The sequence below is a fragment of the Dendropsophus ebraccatus genome, chromosome 1, assembly GCF_027789765.1.
Source record: "Dendropsophus ebraccatus isolate aDenEbr1 chromosome 1, aDenEbr1.pat, whole genome shotgun sequence".
Lineage (NCBI taxonomy): Eukaryota > Metazoa > Chordata > Amphibia > Anura > Hylidae > Dendropsophus > Dendropsophus ebraccatus.
The window spans coordinates 116,649,532-116,670,656 of NC_091454.1; the positions used below are offsets into that span (position 1 = coordinate 116,649,532).

General features: G+C 43.6%; 1 protein-coding gene across 1 annotated transcript in view; it reads right to left on the reverse strand.

The window, feature by feature from the left end:
• CPNE8 (copine 8) overlaps positions 1–17,595 on the reverse strand; it is a 220,999-nt gene extending 203,404 nt beyond the window's left edge. The window contains exon 1 of the mRNA XM_069977167.1: positions 17,353–17,595. Within this exon, the coding sequence (XP_069833268.1) occupies positions 17,353–17,480 (128 nt within the window). The 5' untranslated portion in view covers positions 17,481–17,595. The remainder of the gene's footprint in view (positions 1–17,352) is intronic.
• Positions 17,596–21,125: the final 3,530 nt, after the last annotated feature.

Genomic DNA, 21,125 nt, shown 5'->3' on the forward strand with positions numbered 1-21,125 from the left:
GCAGTGAGGACGTCAGTACCTCCGTGATAGCGTGGCAGTGCGGCAGCTGTTTTTGCACATGTCAGTGCGCTTCTACAGACGCATCTGCAATACTTGCTATGGCAATTTTTAAGAAGCTGTGAATAAAGATTAAAGTTTTTATGGTGAGTGCCCTCTACAATTTTCCTATTTTCTGAATCACGAAGATTTGTCTACAGGTCAGTAGAAATGAGCACTCCGTCAGTAATGTTGTGATAAACACTGATTTAATTATAATACACATTAATGATAACTATAATAGGATTAGTAGTGCCAGACGCCTTTTTCTCTTTTTGTTAATATGAAAATACAGTGATCCATAATACAGACAAATGCAGTATTCATAATACCATATAGTGTACTAAACAATTAATGTGAGAATAGTGTCTGATCCATGTTAACATATCATACTCCTCATATGGCATATAAAGTTCATCAGACCGACAGTTAAGAGTTAATGAAAGGGGGCTGTGTCTCACCCGATACATGTAACAAGCCCCTGCTTCTCCACGCTGGATATCACCCATGCTGATGTTTTTAAACAGTGCAACTGCTCATGGGCAGAAGAGCACAATGAAAAGGAACTCATCTGGATAGGTGTCATCATACCCGATCCACATCAGAAAACCGCACATGCGCTCTAGGCGCTAATAGACTACGGAAGTCATCTTACTTTGGGTCAAATTGGCCTACTCATTAAAGAGCATGTAATCATAAAATTAACCCCTTAGGGACCAAGCCTATTTGGGCCTTAATGACCAGGCTCATTTTTCAAAATCTGTCTCACTTTATGCGCTTATAGCTCAGTGATGCTTTAACGTATGCTAGCGATTCTGAGATTGTTTTTTTGTAACATATAGGGGAAGATTTATCAATCTGGTGTAAAATAGAATTGTCTTAGTTGCCCCTAGCAACCAATCAGATTCCACTTTTCATTCCTCACAGGTCCTTTGGAAAATGAAAGGTGGAATCTGATTGGTTGCCAACTAAGACAATTCTACTTTTACACCAGTTTGATAAATCTGCCCCATAATACTTTATGTTAGAGGCAAAATTTGGTCACTGTCTTGTGTGTTTTCTTGTGAAAAACATCAAAATATCATGAAAAATTAGAAAAATGTGCACTTTACAAACTTTGAAATTCATTGCTTTATTGCTAAAAAAGAAAGTTACATGGCATAAATTAGTTACTAAATCATATTATCAATATATACTCTTTATTCTGATTTCATTTCGTAAACATATTTTACTTTTTTAGGGTGGTACAGGGCTTAGAAATGTATCAGCAAATTATCAAATTTTCAAGATATTTCCAAAACTGTTCTTTTTTTAGGGACCAGTTCTTTTTTTAAGTGGATTTAGGAGGCTTGTATACTGGAAACCCCCATAAGTGGTCCCATTTCGGAAACTATACACCATAAAGAATTAATCTAGGGGTATAATGAGCATTTTGACCGTCTGGGGGTGTTTACTGGCTATCTGGGGTGGTTACGGGCACTCTGGGGGTGTTCACTGGCTATCTGGGGTGGTGATGGGCAGTCTGTGGCAATCTGGGGTGGTTACGGGCAATCTGGGGTGGTACGGGCAATCTGGTGTGGTTACAGGCATTCTGGGGTGGTTATGGGCAGTCTGTGGGTGTTTATTGGCTATCTGGAGTGGTTATGGGCAATCTAGGGGTGTTTACTGGCTAACTGGGGTGGTGACGGGCAATCTGGGATAGTGACAGGCAATCTGGGATGGAGACGGGCAATCTGGTGTGGTGACGGGTAATCTGGGCTGGTGACGGGTAATCTGAGCAGTTACAGGTAAACTGGAGTGGTTATCACTAATCTGGGGTATTTATAGGTAATCCGCAGTGGTTATGTCAGGACTGTATCTTTGCGGAGCATTATGCGCCCCTCGGCTCATGCTGTGCGGCCGAGAAGGCGCTGATTTTCTTGCATTCTGTTTCTGTGTCTTGTTTTGTAGTGTGTGAACACTGGTTTTGCTCACCTTGAGAGACACACCCGACTTCACCTGCTGAGTTCTGTCTGGCCATTTCTGGGTTAATCTGTGTTTTGGTTCTGCTGTGACTGACAGGTCTTCCTGCCAGTGATCTGGTTTGTTCTCAGCTGTCTGTGCTTGGAGATCAGGGGGATGGTCCAATGATGTTCTGGATCAGAACCCTGGCCTCCTATATAACTACCTCAGTCTTGGATATCATTGCTGGTTATTGACTTAGTCTCTGCCTGCTTGAGTTTCTGCTATTATCTGTCGTTTCTCTGACCCTTCTGCCTTGTGTTCTGACCTTCCTTGCTAGCCGCCTGCCCCTGACCATATTGCTTGTTTTTTGACTCTGCTTATTGGATTGTGATTTTGTACTTTTGCTGCCCGATTGTTGTGACCCGGACTGTCGACTATTCTTCATTGTGTTTTGTCTGTCTGTCTTGTCTTTGTGTCCCACCAAGCCAGTGCAGGGACTGCCGCCCAGTTGTTCGCCGCCATCTTAGGGCGGATTGTGGCAAGTAGGTAGAGGACAGTGGGCGGGGCTGAGCTTAGGGCTCACTGTCTTGTCTTGTCCTGCTGTCCGGTTCCTAACAGAATAACCAGTAGCAGTGGGAGTAGTACAAGTGGCAGTGGGAGTAGCAGCAGTAGTGGGAGTAGTAGTAGCACAAGTGAAGGTGGGAGTAGAAGCAGTTGTGGGAGTAGTAGTACTAATGTGAGTAGAAGTAGCGGCAGTAGTGGGAGTAGTAGTAGTACTAGTAGAAGTAGGAGAAGTTGCAGTGTGAGTAGTAGTAGCAGTAGTGGGAGCAGTAGCATTACTGGGGTTAGTAGTGCGAGTAGCAGTGGTAGCAGCAGTACTGGAAGAAGTAGTAGTAGTAGTAGCAGTAGTGGGAGAAGTATTACTAATGTGAGTAGGAGTAGCGGCAGTAGTGGGAGTAGTAGTAGTACTAGTAGAAGTAGGAGTAGTTGCAGTGTGAGTAGTAGTAGCAGTAGTGGGAGCAGTAGCATTACTGGGAGTAGAAGTGCGAGTAGCAGTAGTAGCAGCAGTACTGGAAGTAGTAGTAGCAGTCAGTGGCGTAGCTACCAGGGTCGCAGCGGTCGCCACTGCGACCTGGCCCGCTACGAGGGGGCCCCTTTGCCACTGCACTGCTCCCCCCTTAAATTACTCTTGTGACCGCAAGCATTGCTTTGCTTGCGGTCACAGGAGCGAGCTCGTCCGAGCCCCCGGCTGATGCGCGGCTGCCGGGGGTGTCCCATCCGATCCCCGGCAGCACGGCGCATCAGTGAACTCCCTGTGCTGCCTGGGGCCCTGACTTCCGGCACAGGAAGCACACGTCAGAGACGCTTCCTGTGCCAGAAGTCCCAGCCCCGGCGTACAGGGAGGTCACTGATGCGCGCCACTGCCGGGGATAGGGCGGGAAACCCCCGGCAGCCGCGCATCAGCCGGGGACCACACAGCGCCTGAAGAAGAAGAGGATCGCCGGGGGAGCGGGTTGTCAGGTTAGTTTGTGTGTTTTTCTTTTTTTTTAATTCTGCTTAGCATAGAGGAAAGGGGGGACATCTATAAGGGATGGGAGAGGGGGGCATCTATAAGGGATGGGAGAGGGGGGCATCTATAAGGGGGGGGAGAAGAGGAGGCATCTATAATGGGGGGAGAGGGAAGCATCTATAATGGGGGGGAGAAGAGGGGGGCATCTATAATGGGGGGAGAGGGGGCATCTATAATGGGGGGAGAGGGGGGCATCTATAGGGAGGAGGGAATCTATAAGGGGGGGAGAGGGGGCCATCTTCAAGGGGGGGGAGGGGGCCATCTATAAGGGTAGGGGGGAGAGGGGGGCATCTATAAGGGGAGGGGGAGAGGGGGCATCTATAAGAGGAGAGGGGGCATCTATAATGGGGAGGGAGAGGGGGCATCTATAATGGGGGGAGAGAGGGGGCCATCTATAGGAGGAGAGGGGGTATCTATAATGGGGGGAGAGGGGGTCATCTATAAAGGGAGGGGGAGAGGGGGCCATCTATAAGGGGGGGGCAACATGCAGTGGGGGCCATCTATATATACTATAAGGGGGGTGTAAAGGGGCCAATACAGATGTGCAGTTAGTATAGAGATGAGGATGGTGCCAGAGTGAGGAGCCTAATATGTCTGTCTGGCAGATTCGGTGGATTTGTGGCTCGGAGAAGTTCTCATAATGGCCCAGGGCAGATGGAGAAGATGAAAATGAAAAGGGAAGAACTCCGATCAGAGAAGACGTCCCCTGTGAGTCACCTGATATATCTGCGCTGTAATTTATATGGTGTATACAACCTGTGTAGAGCTGCGTCCACCTCTATATTACTGTATGAGGTGATAGTGATATGTGTACAGTGGATTCAGTAGCAGCGGTGGTGTTAGTCAGTATGTGGCAGTGTTAGTCAGTATGTGGCGGTGTTAGTCGGTATGTGGTAATATTTGTTACGTGTTATCTAGTACTGTGTTTTATTGGTCTTAGTATACTGGATTTGGTCAGTAACAATATGGTGGTGATATGTAGTGATTGTGGTGTGGCGTTAATATTTGCCCTTTGTATACTTGTACTATTGGCAATATTGGTCTCAGTATACAGTAAAAGTATGGCGGTAGATACTCAAAATAACGGCCATTGTTTTTTGGTATTATATAACAGCTGTTGTTGAACATACTTTGGCGGCAGTCATTGCAATGACGGCTGCTGGTACAAGTTTATGTTTGCTGTGGCCACCTTTTCACCCCCTTGTGGGTGTGGCTATTTTAAAGTCCCATTCAATATAGTGAAAAATTATGGTCGAAAGACAGTGAAAAAAAAATCAATGTGTTAATGGCTGTTGTTTGCACAATAACGGACGCAAAATAATGACACAAACAGTGACCATTATTTTATACATTGCTTGAATCAACGGCTGTTGTTTCAATAGACTTCAATGGAAATCATTGAAATCCTTGATGAATGAAAATGTCTGTTATTTTAATTTGAAATGGTGGACGTTATTTAAAGTGTGTGAACATGGCCTTAATCTAATATCACTGTAATTGTATCATGTTATCATGTTATATTTACTGCATGTGGAATAACCTATATTTAAAATGCAAAAATAAATTTTTTTCACCATCCCCCAAAAGAGATTAAAGGGAAACTATCAGCAGGTTTATGCAAACAAACCTGCTGATATCCCCCTGCAGTTCTGTACCTGATGTTTGCACAGCTGTGCTTCTTGTTCCTGTCAGGCCCCTCATTTTTGGGCTATTTGATTAGAGTAAATGTGCAAATGTTATTTATTTTTACAATTTATTTGTGTATTTGGAAAGGGGGGTGATTTAAATTTTTATTTGGAGAGAGTTTTATTTATATTTTTAATTTTTTTAGCAAACTTATACATGCAAATATTAGATTGCATAAACTGTGCAATGCTTTACCATTGATCAATCTTATCAGCACTCTGGACATAGAGTCTGCCTAAGGCAGATTCTGTGACTAGACTGCGAATCCGACTTGACGGTGGTATGTACTAGACCTGTGGCAGTTAGGAAAATTTTTTGAAGAGGGTCACGATCGGACAGCTCAGCTCTCATCTTAGTCTGTCTATTTTTGTTTTACTTAGACACACATATGATAGTACCCACATTTATTGTTGAATGTCTCCCTCGGTCATTTCAAGTTAATTGTATGTATAAGATGACGGGTACCTAATTGGGTGCGTATATTCTGTTGAGATTTGTTGATATCTGCGGATGTGTACTGATGCTTTTTTTTGTGGTTTTTCCTTTATTAAAAAATCCTTAAAAAAATACAATTTATAAAAAAAATAGTATGCCAAATTTATTAAGAGGTATGTGCTGTTTAATACATTTCACTCTATTGTACTTAAAATTAGGGTTACTGTATGAAATCCCCCCCCCCCCACCCCCGCACACACACACTGTCAACTGTATTCTCTTAATTACACACAATATTTTTTGTGACACTTTGGCTACTAGGGGAGTAGACCTGTGCCCATACTAGGCTGCACTATGTTACATGACAGATACATTTTCATACAGTCTGCCCTTGGCATCAAACAAGTTAACATATTAGGCAATCTTCATGTTATTTATTGCTTCATATCATTGTAAAATAGATTTCCACATCAGGTTGTTTTCAGTGAGCTGTGTTTCTGACACCAGTAAGCTGTTGTAAAGTCAAGCTGTGTGTCAGTCCCCTAGGAGTATATACACTGATAAATATGTTTCCTTGAGTGCAAGTCCAATTTGAACTATAAAATTGAATTGTATCAGATATCGAGACATCTGAGCGTCCAGCAAGTTTAGCAGTTTAGCTGCTAAACTTACAAAGATGGTAAAGTGCTATCTTATGGTTTATTTAATAATCCAATGCGTTATAGACGTGTTATACCTTTTTACAGGTTTTACCAAGTAAAAGGACTTATTACTATACACTGGCCATAGGCAAGTAACCACATCTACTCCCAGCTTAGGAGAACACACACTAATTCTATAGACACCTGACAACTAGTGACACATTTTTACGTCGGTAACATTGGGTATTGGTCAATGCTCTGCCAGCCCCACAGACATTAAATGGCTAGGATTACCTGATAAAAATCTGATAGGAAGCTATGAGAATAGAGCACTACATGAAAAACCTATATACAGCACTTTCCTTATATTAATCACACAGACCGCTGATCAGTTGCTCTGGGTTACAACACTTATTTATACACATTGACCTTTCTACATTCACATATAGCTACAAGATGAAAGATCACCACATAGAGCAAAGCACATTCTAGGAACACTACCCCAGTATGTGTAAACTTAGCAGCCAGCAGAAAGAAGGATCTTTATAACAACATGATGAAACCTATGTGGAATGTGGGAAGTGTGCAGGGACGGAGTGCTGCCTGGAACTGACACATCTGCCATTGCCTCCACTCTCACCAATTCTCACATCAACAATACTAAAGATCATACATTAATGTGGTGTAATACCGTAATATGTATAAATCTTACACTTATTGCATAATAGCCGACATGCAACAGGGAGACACACTGGCTATCCTACTATTCAAAACCGTGTACTGACAGAACATGACAGCCCCTGATACAGGGAGTTATGCTTGTGGGAATCTCCATTAAGAGAAGGGGCATGGCCCTGTACTAATATTGCTGTTATGTACATATGTTAACATATATAGGTATGTAAATCTATGTATATACTGTATGTGTTCCAGTGTGTATCCTTGTGCATACATCATTTATATATCTTGGTATGTAGATTTGCAAATTATGCATGTTTATGTATATAGGCATGTATATTCGATGTGTGTGTGATTGATTGTTTATGTATGCATATCATTTGTGTATCGTGGTATGCTTATAAACATATATATATATATATATATATATCACAATACACGATATGCACATACATATTTATATGTGTGTGTGTGTGTGAACACATATTTACACACAAACACACACACACACACAAACACACACATTGACACACATACATATATAATACACATGATTATTTACATCTACATAATATTTAAACCTACACATACAAACACTATATATATTTGTGCATATATGTATTTATAACTATGTATGTAGTTTTGCATATTATGAATGTACATGTATACAGGCATGTAATACTATATATATGGATATATATGCATATCTTGTATGTAAGGAGATATATATATATATATACGTATTTGCATAAATACGTGTATATACATAAGAATATCATGTATGTGTGTCTGCATATAATGTATGTTATATATGTATCTGTGTAAATATTTACATATTTGTGTATATTTGTATACATATCAGGGGAGATTTATCAAACATGGTGTAAAGTGAAACTGGCTCAGTTTCCCCTAGCAACCAATCAGATTCCACCTTTCATTCCTCACAGACTCTTTGGAAAATAAAAAGGTGGAATCTGATTGGTTGCTAGGGGCAACTGAGCCAGTTTCACTTTACACCATGTTTGATAAATCTCCCCTATCATGTATATATGTTTACATGTATAAAGGTACACATATTGGGTATTTTAACTTACATCTACAGTACAGATACATCTTAGCCCTCGATTCACACGTTGTAAGAGTGCGGCTGTATTTGCGGCTGTAATTGTGCGGCGGTATTTTTGGTGGTTCGTGTGTATGCTGGGAAGTATAGGATATGCGGCTGCACAGTGCACACTATGTATGAATCTACGGCCCTATCGTAAACGGACCCGTAAAAAATGAACAAGACCATTATTTGCGGCTGGACATGCGGCCGAGGATTGACAGGCGGTCCGTACGGAGTACTTCAAAAATAGCCGGCAATGATGCCGAATGCCGATGCCTCTAATAGTTACTATATTAAATTAATCAAAGACATTTTATTTGTAATCAAGACACTTTCGTTGATCAATAATTTATTTCTAACGAATCCATCATTTTGCAATTAAATATACTGTTAAAAAAAATAGATATATAAATAAATGTATATTTATCTATATATTTATTTTTTGACAGTATATTTAATTGCACAATGATGGATTCGTTAGAATTAAATTATTGACAAACGAAACTGAATTTATTTCCAAGAAAATGTGTTTTATTCATTAAATATTAATTAGTACAGGAAGCTCTATAAGCCGGTAATTCATATGCCGGCAATAGAGCATTCTGTACTAATCATCACTTTACTTTAATGAAAACATCAAATGTTTCTTCTAATTATGTTATGACAATAACATTATTAGAAGAAACATTTAGAATTATATGTGCGCTCAGCTGATTGGCTGATCGGCTGAGCGCACATATAATGAGCCGGTCCGCAGCACAGTGACTTCATTGTGCTGCGGACCAGCGAAGAGGACACATCGGGGTGAGTATAGAGCTCTCCCCACCCCCTCCCCGGCACTGCACCCCTCCCAGCAAGGAAGGGGGGGTCAGTTAACCCCTTCCTTGCTGGGATGGGTGCAGTCTGACATCAGTCTGGCCCCCAGGGGGTTAAGGGGGATGCAATACATCCTCCCTTAACCCCTTGGGGGCCAGACTGTAAGCAGCGATCTGTAAAGATGCTGCATACTGTAAGGTGCACAACACCGCTCACAATGATGGGTGTTGTGCTCCTGTTTGTGTGTTTTTTGTGTGTTTCTCCCTTTTTGTTTTTCAGATATCGGTATCCTGTGGATTACGTCGGATTCCGTGGACTACGTCGATGACCAGCGGTTGTTCTTTGAATTTTTTAAATAAAATGGTCAATGAGGGGTGTGGGGGTGTTTTTATTTGAATAAAAAAATTTGTAAACTTGTGTCTTGTCTTTATTTCTTTACTTTTTAAACTTAGTAGTGGAAGCCGTCTAATAGACGGAATCCATTACTAAGTTGGGGCCTAGTGTTAGCCGGTATAAAATGGCTAACACTAACCCCCTATTATTACCCCAGTACCCAATGCCACCAGGGGTACTGGGAAGAGCCGGGTGCCAGTGGTCCCGGAGCGTCAATATTGGCGCTCCTGGACCGGGCGGCAGCAGGCTGGTAAGATTTAGGCTGGGGAGGGCCTAAACCAATGGCTCTTTCCACCCTGGTGTTACCAGGCTGCTGTCGTTTGGTTTTTAACCCGGCTGGTTATAAAAATAGGGGGGACCCTATGCGTTTTTTTTAAATTATTTATTTATTTAAAAAAAAATTCGCATAGGGTCCCCCCTATTTTTATAACCAGCCGGGTTAAAAACCAAACGACAGCAGCCTGGTAACACCAGGGTGGGAAGAGCCATTGGTTTAGGCCCTCCCCAGCCTAAATCTTACCAGCCTGCTGCCGCCCGGTCCAGGAGCGCCAATTTTGACTCTCCGGGACCACTGGCACCCGGCTCTTCCCAGTACCCCTGGTGGCATTGGGTACTGGGGTAATAATAGGGGGTTAGTGTTAGCCATTTTATACCGGCTAACACTAGGCCCCAACTTAGTAATGGATTCCGTCTATTAGACGGCTTCCACTACTAAGTCTAAAAAGTAAAGAAATAAAGACAAGACACAAGTTTACAAATTTTTTTATTCAAATAAAAACACCCCCACACCCCTCATTGACCATTTTATTTAAAAAATTCAAAGAACAACCGCTGGTCATCGACGTAGTCCACGGAATCCGACGTAATCCACAGGATACCGATATCTGAAAAACAAAAAGGGAGAAACACACAAAAAACACACAAACAGGAGCACAACACCCATCATTGTGAGCGGTGTTGTGCACCTTACAGTATGCAGCATCTTTACAGATCCCTGCTTACAGTCTGGCCCCCAAGGGGTTAAGGGAGGATGTATTGCATCCCCCTTAACCCCCTGGGGGCCAGACTGATGTCAGACTGCACCCATCCCAGCAAGGAAGGGGTTAACTGACCCCCCCTTCCTTGCTGGGAGGGGTGCAGTGCTGGGGAGGGGGTGGGGAGAGCTCTATACTCACCCCGATGTGTCCTCTTCGCTGGTCCGCAGCACAATGAAGTGACTGTACTGCGGACCGGCTCATTATATGTGCGCTCAGCCGAACAGCCAATCAGCTGAGCGCACATATAATTCTAAATGTTTCTTCTAATAATGTTATTGTCATAACATAATTAGAAGAAACATTTGATGTTTTCATTAAAGTAAAGTGATGATTAGTACAGAATGCTCTATTGCCGGCATATGAATTACCGGCTAATAGAGCTTTCTGTACTAATTAATATTTCATGAATAAAACACATTTTCGTTTAAATAAATACAGTTTCTTTGTTCAATAATTTAATTCTAACGAATCCATCATTGTGCAATTAAATATACTGTCAAAAAATAAATATATATATAAATATACATTTATTTATATATATATTTATTTTAACAGTATATTTAATTGCAAAATGATGGAATCGTTTACATTTAATTATTGAACAATAAAAGGGACTTTATTAGACAGAAAATGTGTTTTATTAATTCAATAGATTAACCATGAGAGACATCGGCTATAGTGCAGAGGATCGCAAACCCCGGTAATAGCGATTCATGTAAACTGTTTCCCTGCTTTCCCAGATGCATCCAGAGGTGTTTCCAGCACTTTCTTAACATTTTATTTGTTATTTTTAGTTGAACCAGATTTCCAAGTAAATGACCGTATGTTTTGAGCCGCATGTCTATTTTTTCCCACGGCCGGAGTTTCACCCGCACATTTACAGCCGCATAAAAAATACAGCCGCACAGTTACAGCGTGTGAATCCAGCCTAGGTGTGTATTATGTCTATATATTTAAAGGGGACCTATTAGCAGGTTAGACAAATCTAACCTGCTGATTAGCTCTCTATTGCGCAGGGGACGCCGAGGATAAAGGTATGTGTCTTACCTTCATCCCCTGTATCGCTCCTATACACTTAGGCTAGGTTCACACTGTGTTTTTAGCATCCGTTTAACGGATCCGTTTTTTTGCAAAAAACGGATTGCAAAAAACGGATGCATTTGTGTGCATCTGTTTTTGATCTGTTTTTCCCTTGACTTCCATTATAAAAAAAAACGGATCAAAACGGATGCGTTTCATTTACTCCATGGTCCAGTAGGTGCACTGGGGAACCGTTAATAGCAGTGCTCCGCCCCCATAGCGCTGATTCGCCCTGGCCTGCAGCTCCTTCCAATGACAATCAATAGGGGGGGGGGTGCTGTTCGGGGGAGGGCTTAGATACGTCTAGCCTGCCGATAGGTCCCCTTTAAGTAGTTTAACTGATTCCTAATCACAGGCACAGTAGTTTTGTTTTGCCTTTTAATGAACACATCAATTTGTCACAATCCTTAAAGAATAGCTATTATATAAGCATTTGCCCCACAAGACACATCACTTTTATGCAGGGACTATGCCATATTCTCACCTGACTACTGACACGTCTGGTATTTACCATCATAATAAGTGGCAGTATAGCTCTTATATAGTTCTCAATATCACTTCCTTACAGCCACAAGTCCCCTGGGTTGAAAGACATGACCTGTTATGGTAGCTGCACATACATACAGATGCTTCTTCACAGTGTGTCCTGGATTCAGTCATTATTCTGAGGTAAACACCATAGACAGGCAATTCCTGTTACGTTAGGAAGTATTGCCCTGATTTCCTGCAGTGACATTTATTTGCATCACACTAACCTCATCCGCCTGTATAACACTAACCTCATCCGCCTGCATAACACTATCTCATCTGCCTGTATAAAACTAACCTCATCCGCCTGTATAACACTATCTCATCTGCCTGTATAAAACTAACCTCATCCGCCTGTATAACACTATCTCATCTGCCTGTATAAAACTAACCTCATCCGCCTGTATAACACTATCTCATCTGCCTGTATAAAACTAACCTCATCCGCTTGTATAACACTAACCTCACCTGCCTATATCACATTAACCTCATCCACCTGTATAACACTAACCTCATCCGCCTGTATTACACTAACCTCATCCGCCTGCATAACACTATCTCATCTGCCTGTATAAAACTAACCTCATCCGCCTGTATAACACTATCTCATCTGCCTGTATAAAACTAACCTCATCCGCCTGTATAACACTATCTCATCTGCCTGTATAAAACTAACCTCATCCGCCTGTATAACACTATCTCATCTGCCTGTATAAAACTAACCTCATCCGCTTGTATAACACTAACCTCACCTGCCTATATCACACTAACCTCATCCGCCTGTATAACACTAACCTCATCCGCCTGTATAACACTAACCTCATCCGCCTGTATAACACTAACCTCATCCACCTGTATTACACTAACCTCATCCGCCTGTATAACACTAGCCTCACCTGCCTTTATAACACTAACCTCATCCGCCTGTATAACACTAACCTCACCTGCCTTTATAACACTAACCTCATCCGCCTGTATAACACTAACCTCATCCGCCTGTATAACACTATCTCATCTGCCTGTATAAAACTAACCTCATCCGCTTGTATAACACTAACCTCACCTGCCTATATCACACTAACCTCATCCACCTGTATTACACTAACCTCATCCACCTGTACTACACTAACCTCATTAGCCTGTATAACACTAACCTCATCCGCCTTTATAACACTAACCTCATCCGCCTGTATAACACTAACCTCATCCACCTGTATTACACTAACCTCATCCGCCTGTATAACACTAACCTCACCTGCCTATATCACACTAACCTCATCCGCCTGTATAACACTAACCTCATCCGCCTGTATAACACTAACCTCATCCCCCTGTATAACACTAACCTCATCCACCTGTATAACACTAACCTCATCCGCCTGTATAACACTAACCTCATCCGCCTGTATAACACTAACCTCATCCACCTGTATTACACTAACCTCATCCGCCTGTATAACACTAGCCTCACCTGCCTTTATAACACTAACCTCATCCGCCTGTATAACACTAACCTCACCTGCCTTTATAACACTAACCTCATCCGCCTGTATAACACTAACCTCATCCGCCTGTATAACACTATCTCATCTGCCTGTATAAAACTAACCTCATCCGCTTGTATAACACTAACCTCACCTGCCTATATCACACTAACCTCATCCACCTGTATTACACTAACCTCATCCACCTGTACTACACTAACCTCATTAGCCTGTATAACACTAACCTCATCCGCCTTTATAACACTAACCTCATCCGCCTGTATAACACTAACCTCATCCCCCTGTATAACACTAACCTCATCCACCTGTATTACACTAACCTCATCCGCCTGTATAACACTAACCTCACCTGCCTATATCACACTAACCTCATCCGCCTGTATAACACTAACCTCATCCGCCTGTATAACACTAACCTCCTCCCCCTGTATAACACTAACCTCATCCGCCTGTATAACACTAACCTCATCCGCCTGTATAACACTAACCTCATCCCCCTTTATAACACTAACCTCATCCGCCTTTATAACACTAACCTCATCCGCCTGTATTACACTAACCTCATCCCCCTGTATAACACTAACCTCATCCGCCTGTATTACACTAACCTCATCCCCCTGTATAACATTAACCTCATCCACCTGTATAACACTAACCTCATCCGCCTGTATAACACTAACCTCATCCACCTGTATAACACTAACCTCACCTGCCTATATCACACTAACCTCATCCACCTGTATAACACTAACCTCATCCGCCTGTATAACACTAACCTCATCTGCCTGTATAACACTAACCTCATCCCCCTGTATAACACTAACCTCATCCACCTGTATTACACTAACCTCATCCGCCTGTATTACACTAACCTCATCCGCCTTTATAACACTAACCTCATCCACCTGTATTACACTAACCTCATCCGCCTTTATAACACTAACCTCATCCGCCTGTATTACACTAACCTCATCCGCCTTTATAACACTAACCTCATCCACCTGTATAACACTAACCTCATCCGCCTTTATAACACTAACCTCATCCGCCTGTATTACACTAACCTCATCCGCCTTTATAACACTAACCTCATCCGCCTGTATTACACTAACCTCATCCGCCTTTATAACACTAACCTCATCCACCTGTATTACACTAACCTCATCCGCCTTTATAACACTAACCTCATCCGCCTGTATTACACTAACCTCATCCGCCTTTATAACACTAACCTCATCCACCTGTATAACACTAACCTCATCCGCCTTTATAACACTAACCTCATCCGCCTGTATTACACTAACCTCATCCGCCTTTATAACACTAACCTCATCCACCTGTATTACACTAACCTCATCCCCCTGTATAACACTAACCTCATCCCCCTGTATAACACTAACCTCATCCGCCTTTATAACACTAACCTCATCCGCTTGCATAACACTAACCTCATCCCCCGGTATAACACTAACCTCATCCCCCTGTATAACACTAACCTCATCCACCTGTATTACACATTTGCCTGTATGACACAATACACATCTGCCTGTATCACACTACGCTATATACATTTGCCTGTATCACACTATACACATCTGCTTGTATCACACAATACACTTCTACTTGTATCACACTACAGTATACACATTTGCCTGTATCACACAATACACATCTGCTTGTATCACACAATACACTTCTACTTGTATCACACTACAGTATACACATTTGCCTGTATCACACAATACACATCTGCTTGTATTACACTACACTATACACATCTGCCTGTATCACACAATACACATCTGCCTGTATCACACTACACTATACACATCTGCCTGTATCACACAAAACTATACACATCTGCCTGTATCAAACTATACACGTCTGCTGGTATCACACAATACACATCTGCTTGTATCACATTAACCTCATCTGCCTGTTCACACTAAACTTATCTGCTTGTACCACACTACAGTATACACATTTGCCTGTGTCACACAATTCTCATCTGCTTGTATTACACTTTACACCTTTGCCTGTATCACACAATACACATTTGCCTGTATCACACTACACTATACACCTTTGCCAGTATCACACTATACACCTTTGCCTGTATCACACAATATTCATCTGCTTGTATCACACTACACTATACACCTTTGCCAGTATCACACTATACACATTTGCCTGTATCACACAATACACATCTGCCTGTATCACACAATACACATCTGCCTGTATCACACTACACTATACACCTTTGCCTGTATTAGACTATACACGTCTGCTGGTATCACACAATACACATCTGCTTGTATCCAGTCCTGTGCCAGGCTCACCCAGTCCTATGCCAGGCTCACCCAGTCCTGTGCCAGGCTCACCCAGTCCTGTGCCAGGCTCACCCAGTCCTATGCCAGGCTCACTACATCCTGCCTGCTCTTATTTTGTTTATTTTTAGGCGGAAATTCTGGTGCACTGAGCAGACTCATGTGAGAGTAGTGTGATACAAGCAGATGTGTGAGCCTGGCATAGGACTGGGTGAGCCTGGCACAGGACTGGATACACCTGGTATAGGACTTGGTGAGCCTGGCACAGGACTGGGTGAGCCTGGCATAGGACTGGGTGAGCCTGGCACAGGACTGGATACACCTGGCATAGGACTGGGTGAGCCTGGCATAGGACTTGGTGAGCCTGGCACAGGACTGGATACACCTGGCATAGGACTTGGTGAGCCTGGCACAGGACTGGGTGAGCCTGGCATAGGACTGGGTGAGCCTGGCACAGGACTGGATACACCTGGCATAGGACTGGGTGAGCCTGGCACAGGACTGGATACACCTGGTATAGGACTTGGTGAGCCTGGCACAGGACTGGGTGAGCCTGGCATAGGACTGGGTGAGCCTGGCACAGGACTGGATACACCTGGCATAGGACTGGGTGAGCCTGGCAAAGGACTGGATACACCTGGCACAGGACTGGATACACCTGGCATAGGACTGGGTGAGCCTGGCACAGGACTGGATACACCTGGTATAGAACTTGGTGAGCCTGGCACAGGACTGGGTGAGCCTGGCATAGGACTGGGTGAGCCTGGCATAGGACTGGATACACCTGGTATAGGACTTGGTGAGCCTGGCACAGGACTGGGTGAGCCTGGCATAGGACTGGGTGAGCCTGGCACAGGACTGGATACACCTGGTATAGGACTTGGTGAGCCTGGCACAGGACTGGGTGAGCCTGGCATAGGACTGGGTGAGCCTGGCACAGGACTGGGTGAGCCTGGCATAGGACTGGGTGAGCCTGGCACAGGACTGGATACACCTGGCATAGGACTGGGTGAGCCTGGCATAGGACTGGGTGAGCCTGGCATAGGACTGGGTGAGCCTGGCATAGGACTGGATACACCTGGTATAGGACTTGGTGAGCCTGGCACAGGACTGGGTGAGCCTGGCATAGGACTGGGTGAGCCTGGCACAGGACTGGATACACCTGGTATAGGACTTGGTGAGCCTGGCACAGGACTGGGTGAGCCTGGCATAGGACTGGGTGAGCCTGGCACAGGACTGGGTGAGCCTGGCATAGGACTGGGTGAGCCTGGCACAGGACTGGATACACCTGGCATAGGACTGGGTGAGCCTGGCATAGGACTGGGTGAGCCTGGCACAGGACTGGATACACCTGGCATAGGACTGGGTGAGCCTGGCATGTATACAGAGTATCGTGTTTATCCTGCGCACAGTTACGATCTATAGACTAAACTGTTTACTTCACACACGAGGGGGAACACCGGACCCCCCTCCAGTCCCAGCATCATCACTCTCACCACACAGAAGCCCAACTTTCCTGAAGCAGCCGGACCCAGCAGCCCTTATGTAATAGAGAGTCTCCTCACCTGCACGAAATGGTTAACTCCACTTTGGTAGCTGGGATGCTGGCACTGAAGGGGTTAAAGTCCCCAAGAGAAGCCGTATTCCGAAAGCCGAAATCCATTTCAAACCCCAGTTTATCCGGTCCGAACATGGGGAGAAGCGTAGAGTTTCTGGAAGAACCTGAGGAGAGCAGGGAAGGAAGCGCCGGGCAGCTCCAGCAGCACACGCTCCTCTGTCAGCTACTAAGAGGATGCAGCGTGCAGTGACAGGCAGCGCACCGAGCAGGAGAAGAGGAGGAGGAGGAGGGCGGGGACAGACGGCCACAAGGCTGTGCAGGAATTCCCCAGCCCTGACTCCCTGGAGACAGCAGCCAGGCCACAGCTTGAGAGAGGCTGAGCTGATGCCACCAGATTCCTACTTCATATATATATTATATTTATTTAATTTTTGCTTCTTTCTCACAAGGTATGTATTTTAATGTTTACAGGTTTCTTTATGAAAATTGCTTATTTTAATAGTTACATTGAACTAAAGTCTCTAAAGTGAATACAGGTAAAATCAGCCTTAATCACACAGAAATGGGCATCAAAGCGGGAAGCCAATATTGCGATTTTAAAGGGTTAAATGACTATGGGCCACTGATGCCATGCTGCCGCCTCACTGAGGGACAAATGGGCCATGGATGCAGAATATAATATCAGCACAATGCTATAAGGGGGCATTCACATGTACAGGATTCGCAGCAGATTTGATGCTATGTTAAGTTATTTAGATCAAATCTGCTGCAGATCCGCATCATAAAAACCACTGCGATGTGGTGTGTGTGTGTGAAACTACCCTTACAGTATATGCTGCTTATTTAACCCCTTAAGGACTGGGCTAATTTTCATTTTTGCGCTTTTGTTTTTTCCCCCTCATGTTTAACCCCTTAAGGACCGCGGCAATTTTGAGTTTTGCGTTTTCGTCTTTTCCTCTTTGTGCATAAAAGGCCATAGCAGTTGCATTTTTTTCACCTAGAAACCCACATGAGCCCTTATTTTTTGCGTCACTAATTGTACTTTGCAATGACAGGCTAAATTTTTGCATAAAGTACACTGCAAAAGCAGGAAAAAATTAAATGTGTGGTGAAATTGAAAAAAACCCCACATTTTGTGTATTTAGTGGATATGTGTTTTTACGCCGTTCGCCCTTGGGTAAAACTGACTTGTTATGCATGTTCCTCAAGTCGTTACGATTAAAACGATATATAACATGTATAACTTTTATATTATGTGATGGCCTGTAAAAAATTAAAACCATTGTTTACAAATATATGTTCCTTAAAATCGCTCTATTCCCAGGCTTATAACGCTTTTATCCTTTGGTCTATGGGGCTGTATGAGGTGTCATTTTTTGCGCCATGATGTGTTTTTTCTATCGGTACCTTGATTGCGCATATACGACTTTATAATCACTTTTTATTAACATTTTTCTGGATTTGATGCGACCAAAAATGCGCAATTTTGCACTTTGGGATTTTTTGCGCTTACGCAGTTTACCGTACGAGATCAGGAATGTGATTAATTAATAGTTCCGGCGATTACACACGCGGCGATAGCAAACATGTTTATTTATTTATTTACTTTTATTAATAACCTGGGAAAAGGGGGGTGATTCAGACTTTTATTAGGGGAGGGGGCTTTTTATTAATAACAACATTTTTTTTTTTTAACTTTTACACTTATACTAGAAGCCCCCCTGGGGGACTTCTAGTATAAGTGAACTGATCTCTCATAGAGATCTCTGCAGCATAGATATGCTGCAGAGATCCATGAGATAGGCACTCGTTTACTTCCGGCTGCTGCAGCCGGAAGTAAACGAGTGCCGAGCCGGGGACGGCGCCATCTTGGAGCAGTCCCCGGCCGGCTTCAGTAACGTAGATTGCTCCTCCGGGATAACGTCCCGGAGGAGCGATCTCCCCACTAGACACCAGGGATGACGCTGCGTCCGGTAATCGGATGCAGCTGTCAACTTTGACAGCTGCATCCGATTACTGTATTAGCGGGCACGGCGATCGGACCATGCCCGCTAATACCTGCAGTCCCAGGGCTACAAGCGGCACCTGGGACCGCCGCGGTTCAGAGCGTGGCCGCCGCGCGGCCCCGCTCTGAACGTCCTTAACGACCGCAGGGCGTAAATATACGCCCGCGGTCGTTAAGGGGTTAAAAGGCCACTGCACTTGCATATTTTTCCCTACAGACCCACATGAGCCCAAATTTTTTGCGACCCTATGGTAAAACTGATATGTTACATATGTTCTTCAAGTCACTATGATTACAATGATATGTAACTTGTATGACTTTTATTTTCTTTTAAAAAATGTAAACCTTTAAAAAATAAATATGTTTAAAATTGCTCCATTCCCATCCTTATAACGCTTTTGTTATTTAGTCTTGTTTGCATATATGTGGCTTTTTGACCACTTTTTATTTAAAAAAAATGTGGGATTTGATATAAACAAAAATGCACTTTTTTGCACTTTGGTGGGTTTTGCACTTACACCATTTACTGTGTGAGATCAGGAATGTGATAATTTAATAGCTTGGACGATTACGCACACGGTGATACCAAATATGTTAATTTATTTATTTCTATTTATAAAATGGGAAAGGGGGGTGATTTAAACTTTTATTAGGGGAGGGGATTTGTTATTGATAAAAAAAAAATTAATTTTTTTTTATACGCTGGGGGACTTTTAATACAACTACACTGGTCTATCATATATATCAGTGTAGTATACATAATACAGCACTAATCCATTAGATTAGTGCAATATTGCTCTGGTCTGCAGCTGACCCGATACATTTATTGCCAAGCTGGGATTAGTGTAATTCTGAAGCTGAGCCCCAGACGGCTCAGAAGAAAGGATCTCCCCTCCGCGATCGCATCGTGGAGGGGAGATCTCTGCACTAGACACCAGGGATAGGGGGACACGGGCTATTTAAATGCAGATGTCAGACGGCCAGAGCATACATTACCTGCTCCGCACTCCTGCATGCTTTGGGGTTCCCTGCGTCTGCTCAACCCGCTCAGCCAATCAGTGCGCTGCCCCACCGCAGCCACTGATTGGCTGAGTGGGACGTCCAGCCGAGAACCTCCGAAGCAAGCTGGAGCGGGGAGCAGGTAATGTATGTTTCGACTGGTGGGGGTTAACTTACATACACGCAGTGGGATGTTGGGAAACAATTCAGGACAGACATTCACCATCCGTAGGGCCACAAAATCTATGGACGTGTGAGTGCAACCTTACTTAGGAGACATTTCAGGGAGGATAACTGATGCACGCGTCTCAGTAGATCCAGTGGTTCTGTGGCTGCCACTTAACAGGTGCAGAAATCATAAAAAAATCAGGTGGGGAGAAGGCACCTCATGCACCCCTGCCCATTTATCAGGTAAGTAGGTGTACACCATAGAAAAATACCAGATGCAAACACAAATGCATCCTATTTTGCATCCATTTTTTGCATCAGTTTTTTCCATAAAACGCATACGTTAAACGGATTGCAAAAACTCAGTGTGCACTTAGCCTTATTCTTTAAATCCCACTAATTTCCCATTATGAAACAAGTGTTTATCTTGCCAGGTCGCACATGCTCCCTGGATCTGTCGGGTCCTGCAAGCTCCGGAATTCCATATGCGCTTTAGCATGGAGGAGCGACGTAGGTGCGCTGATGGCCTGAAGCCAGTGCCCACAGTTGTGCCACTCATCCGTGCTACGGAACATGTGCGATTGTGGACACAGGAGCACTCAAGACCT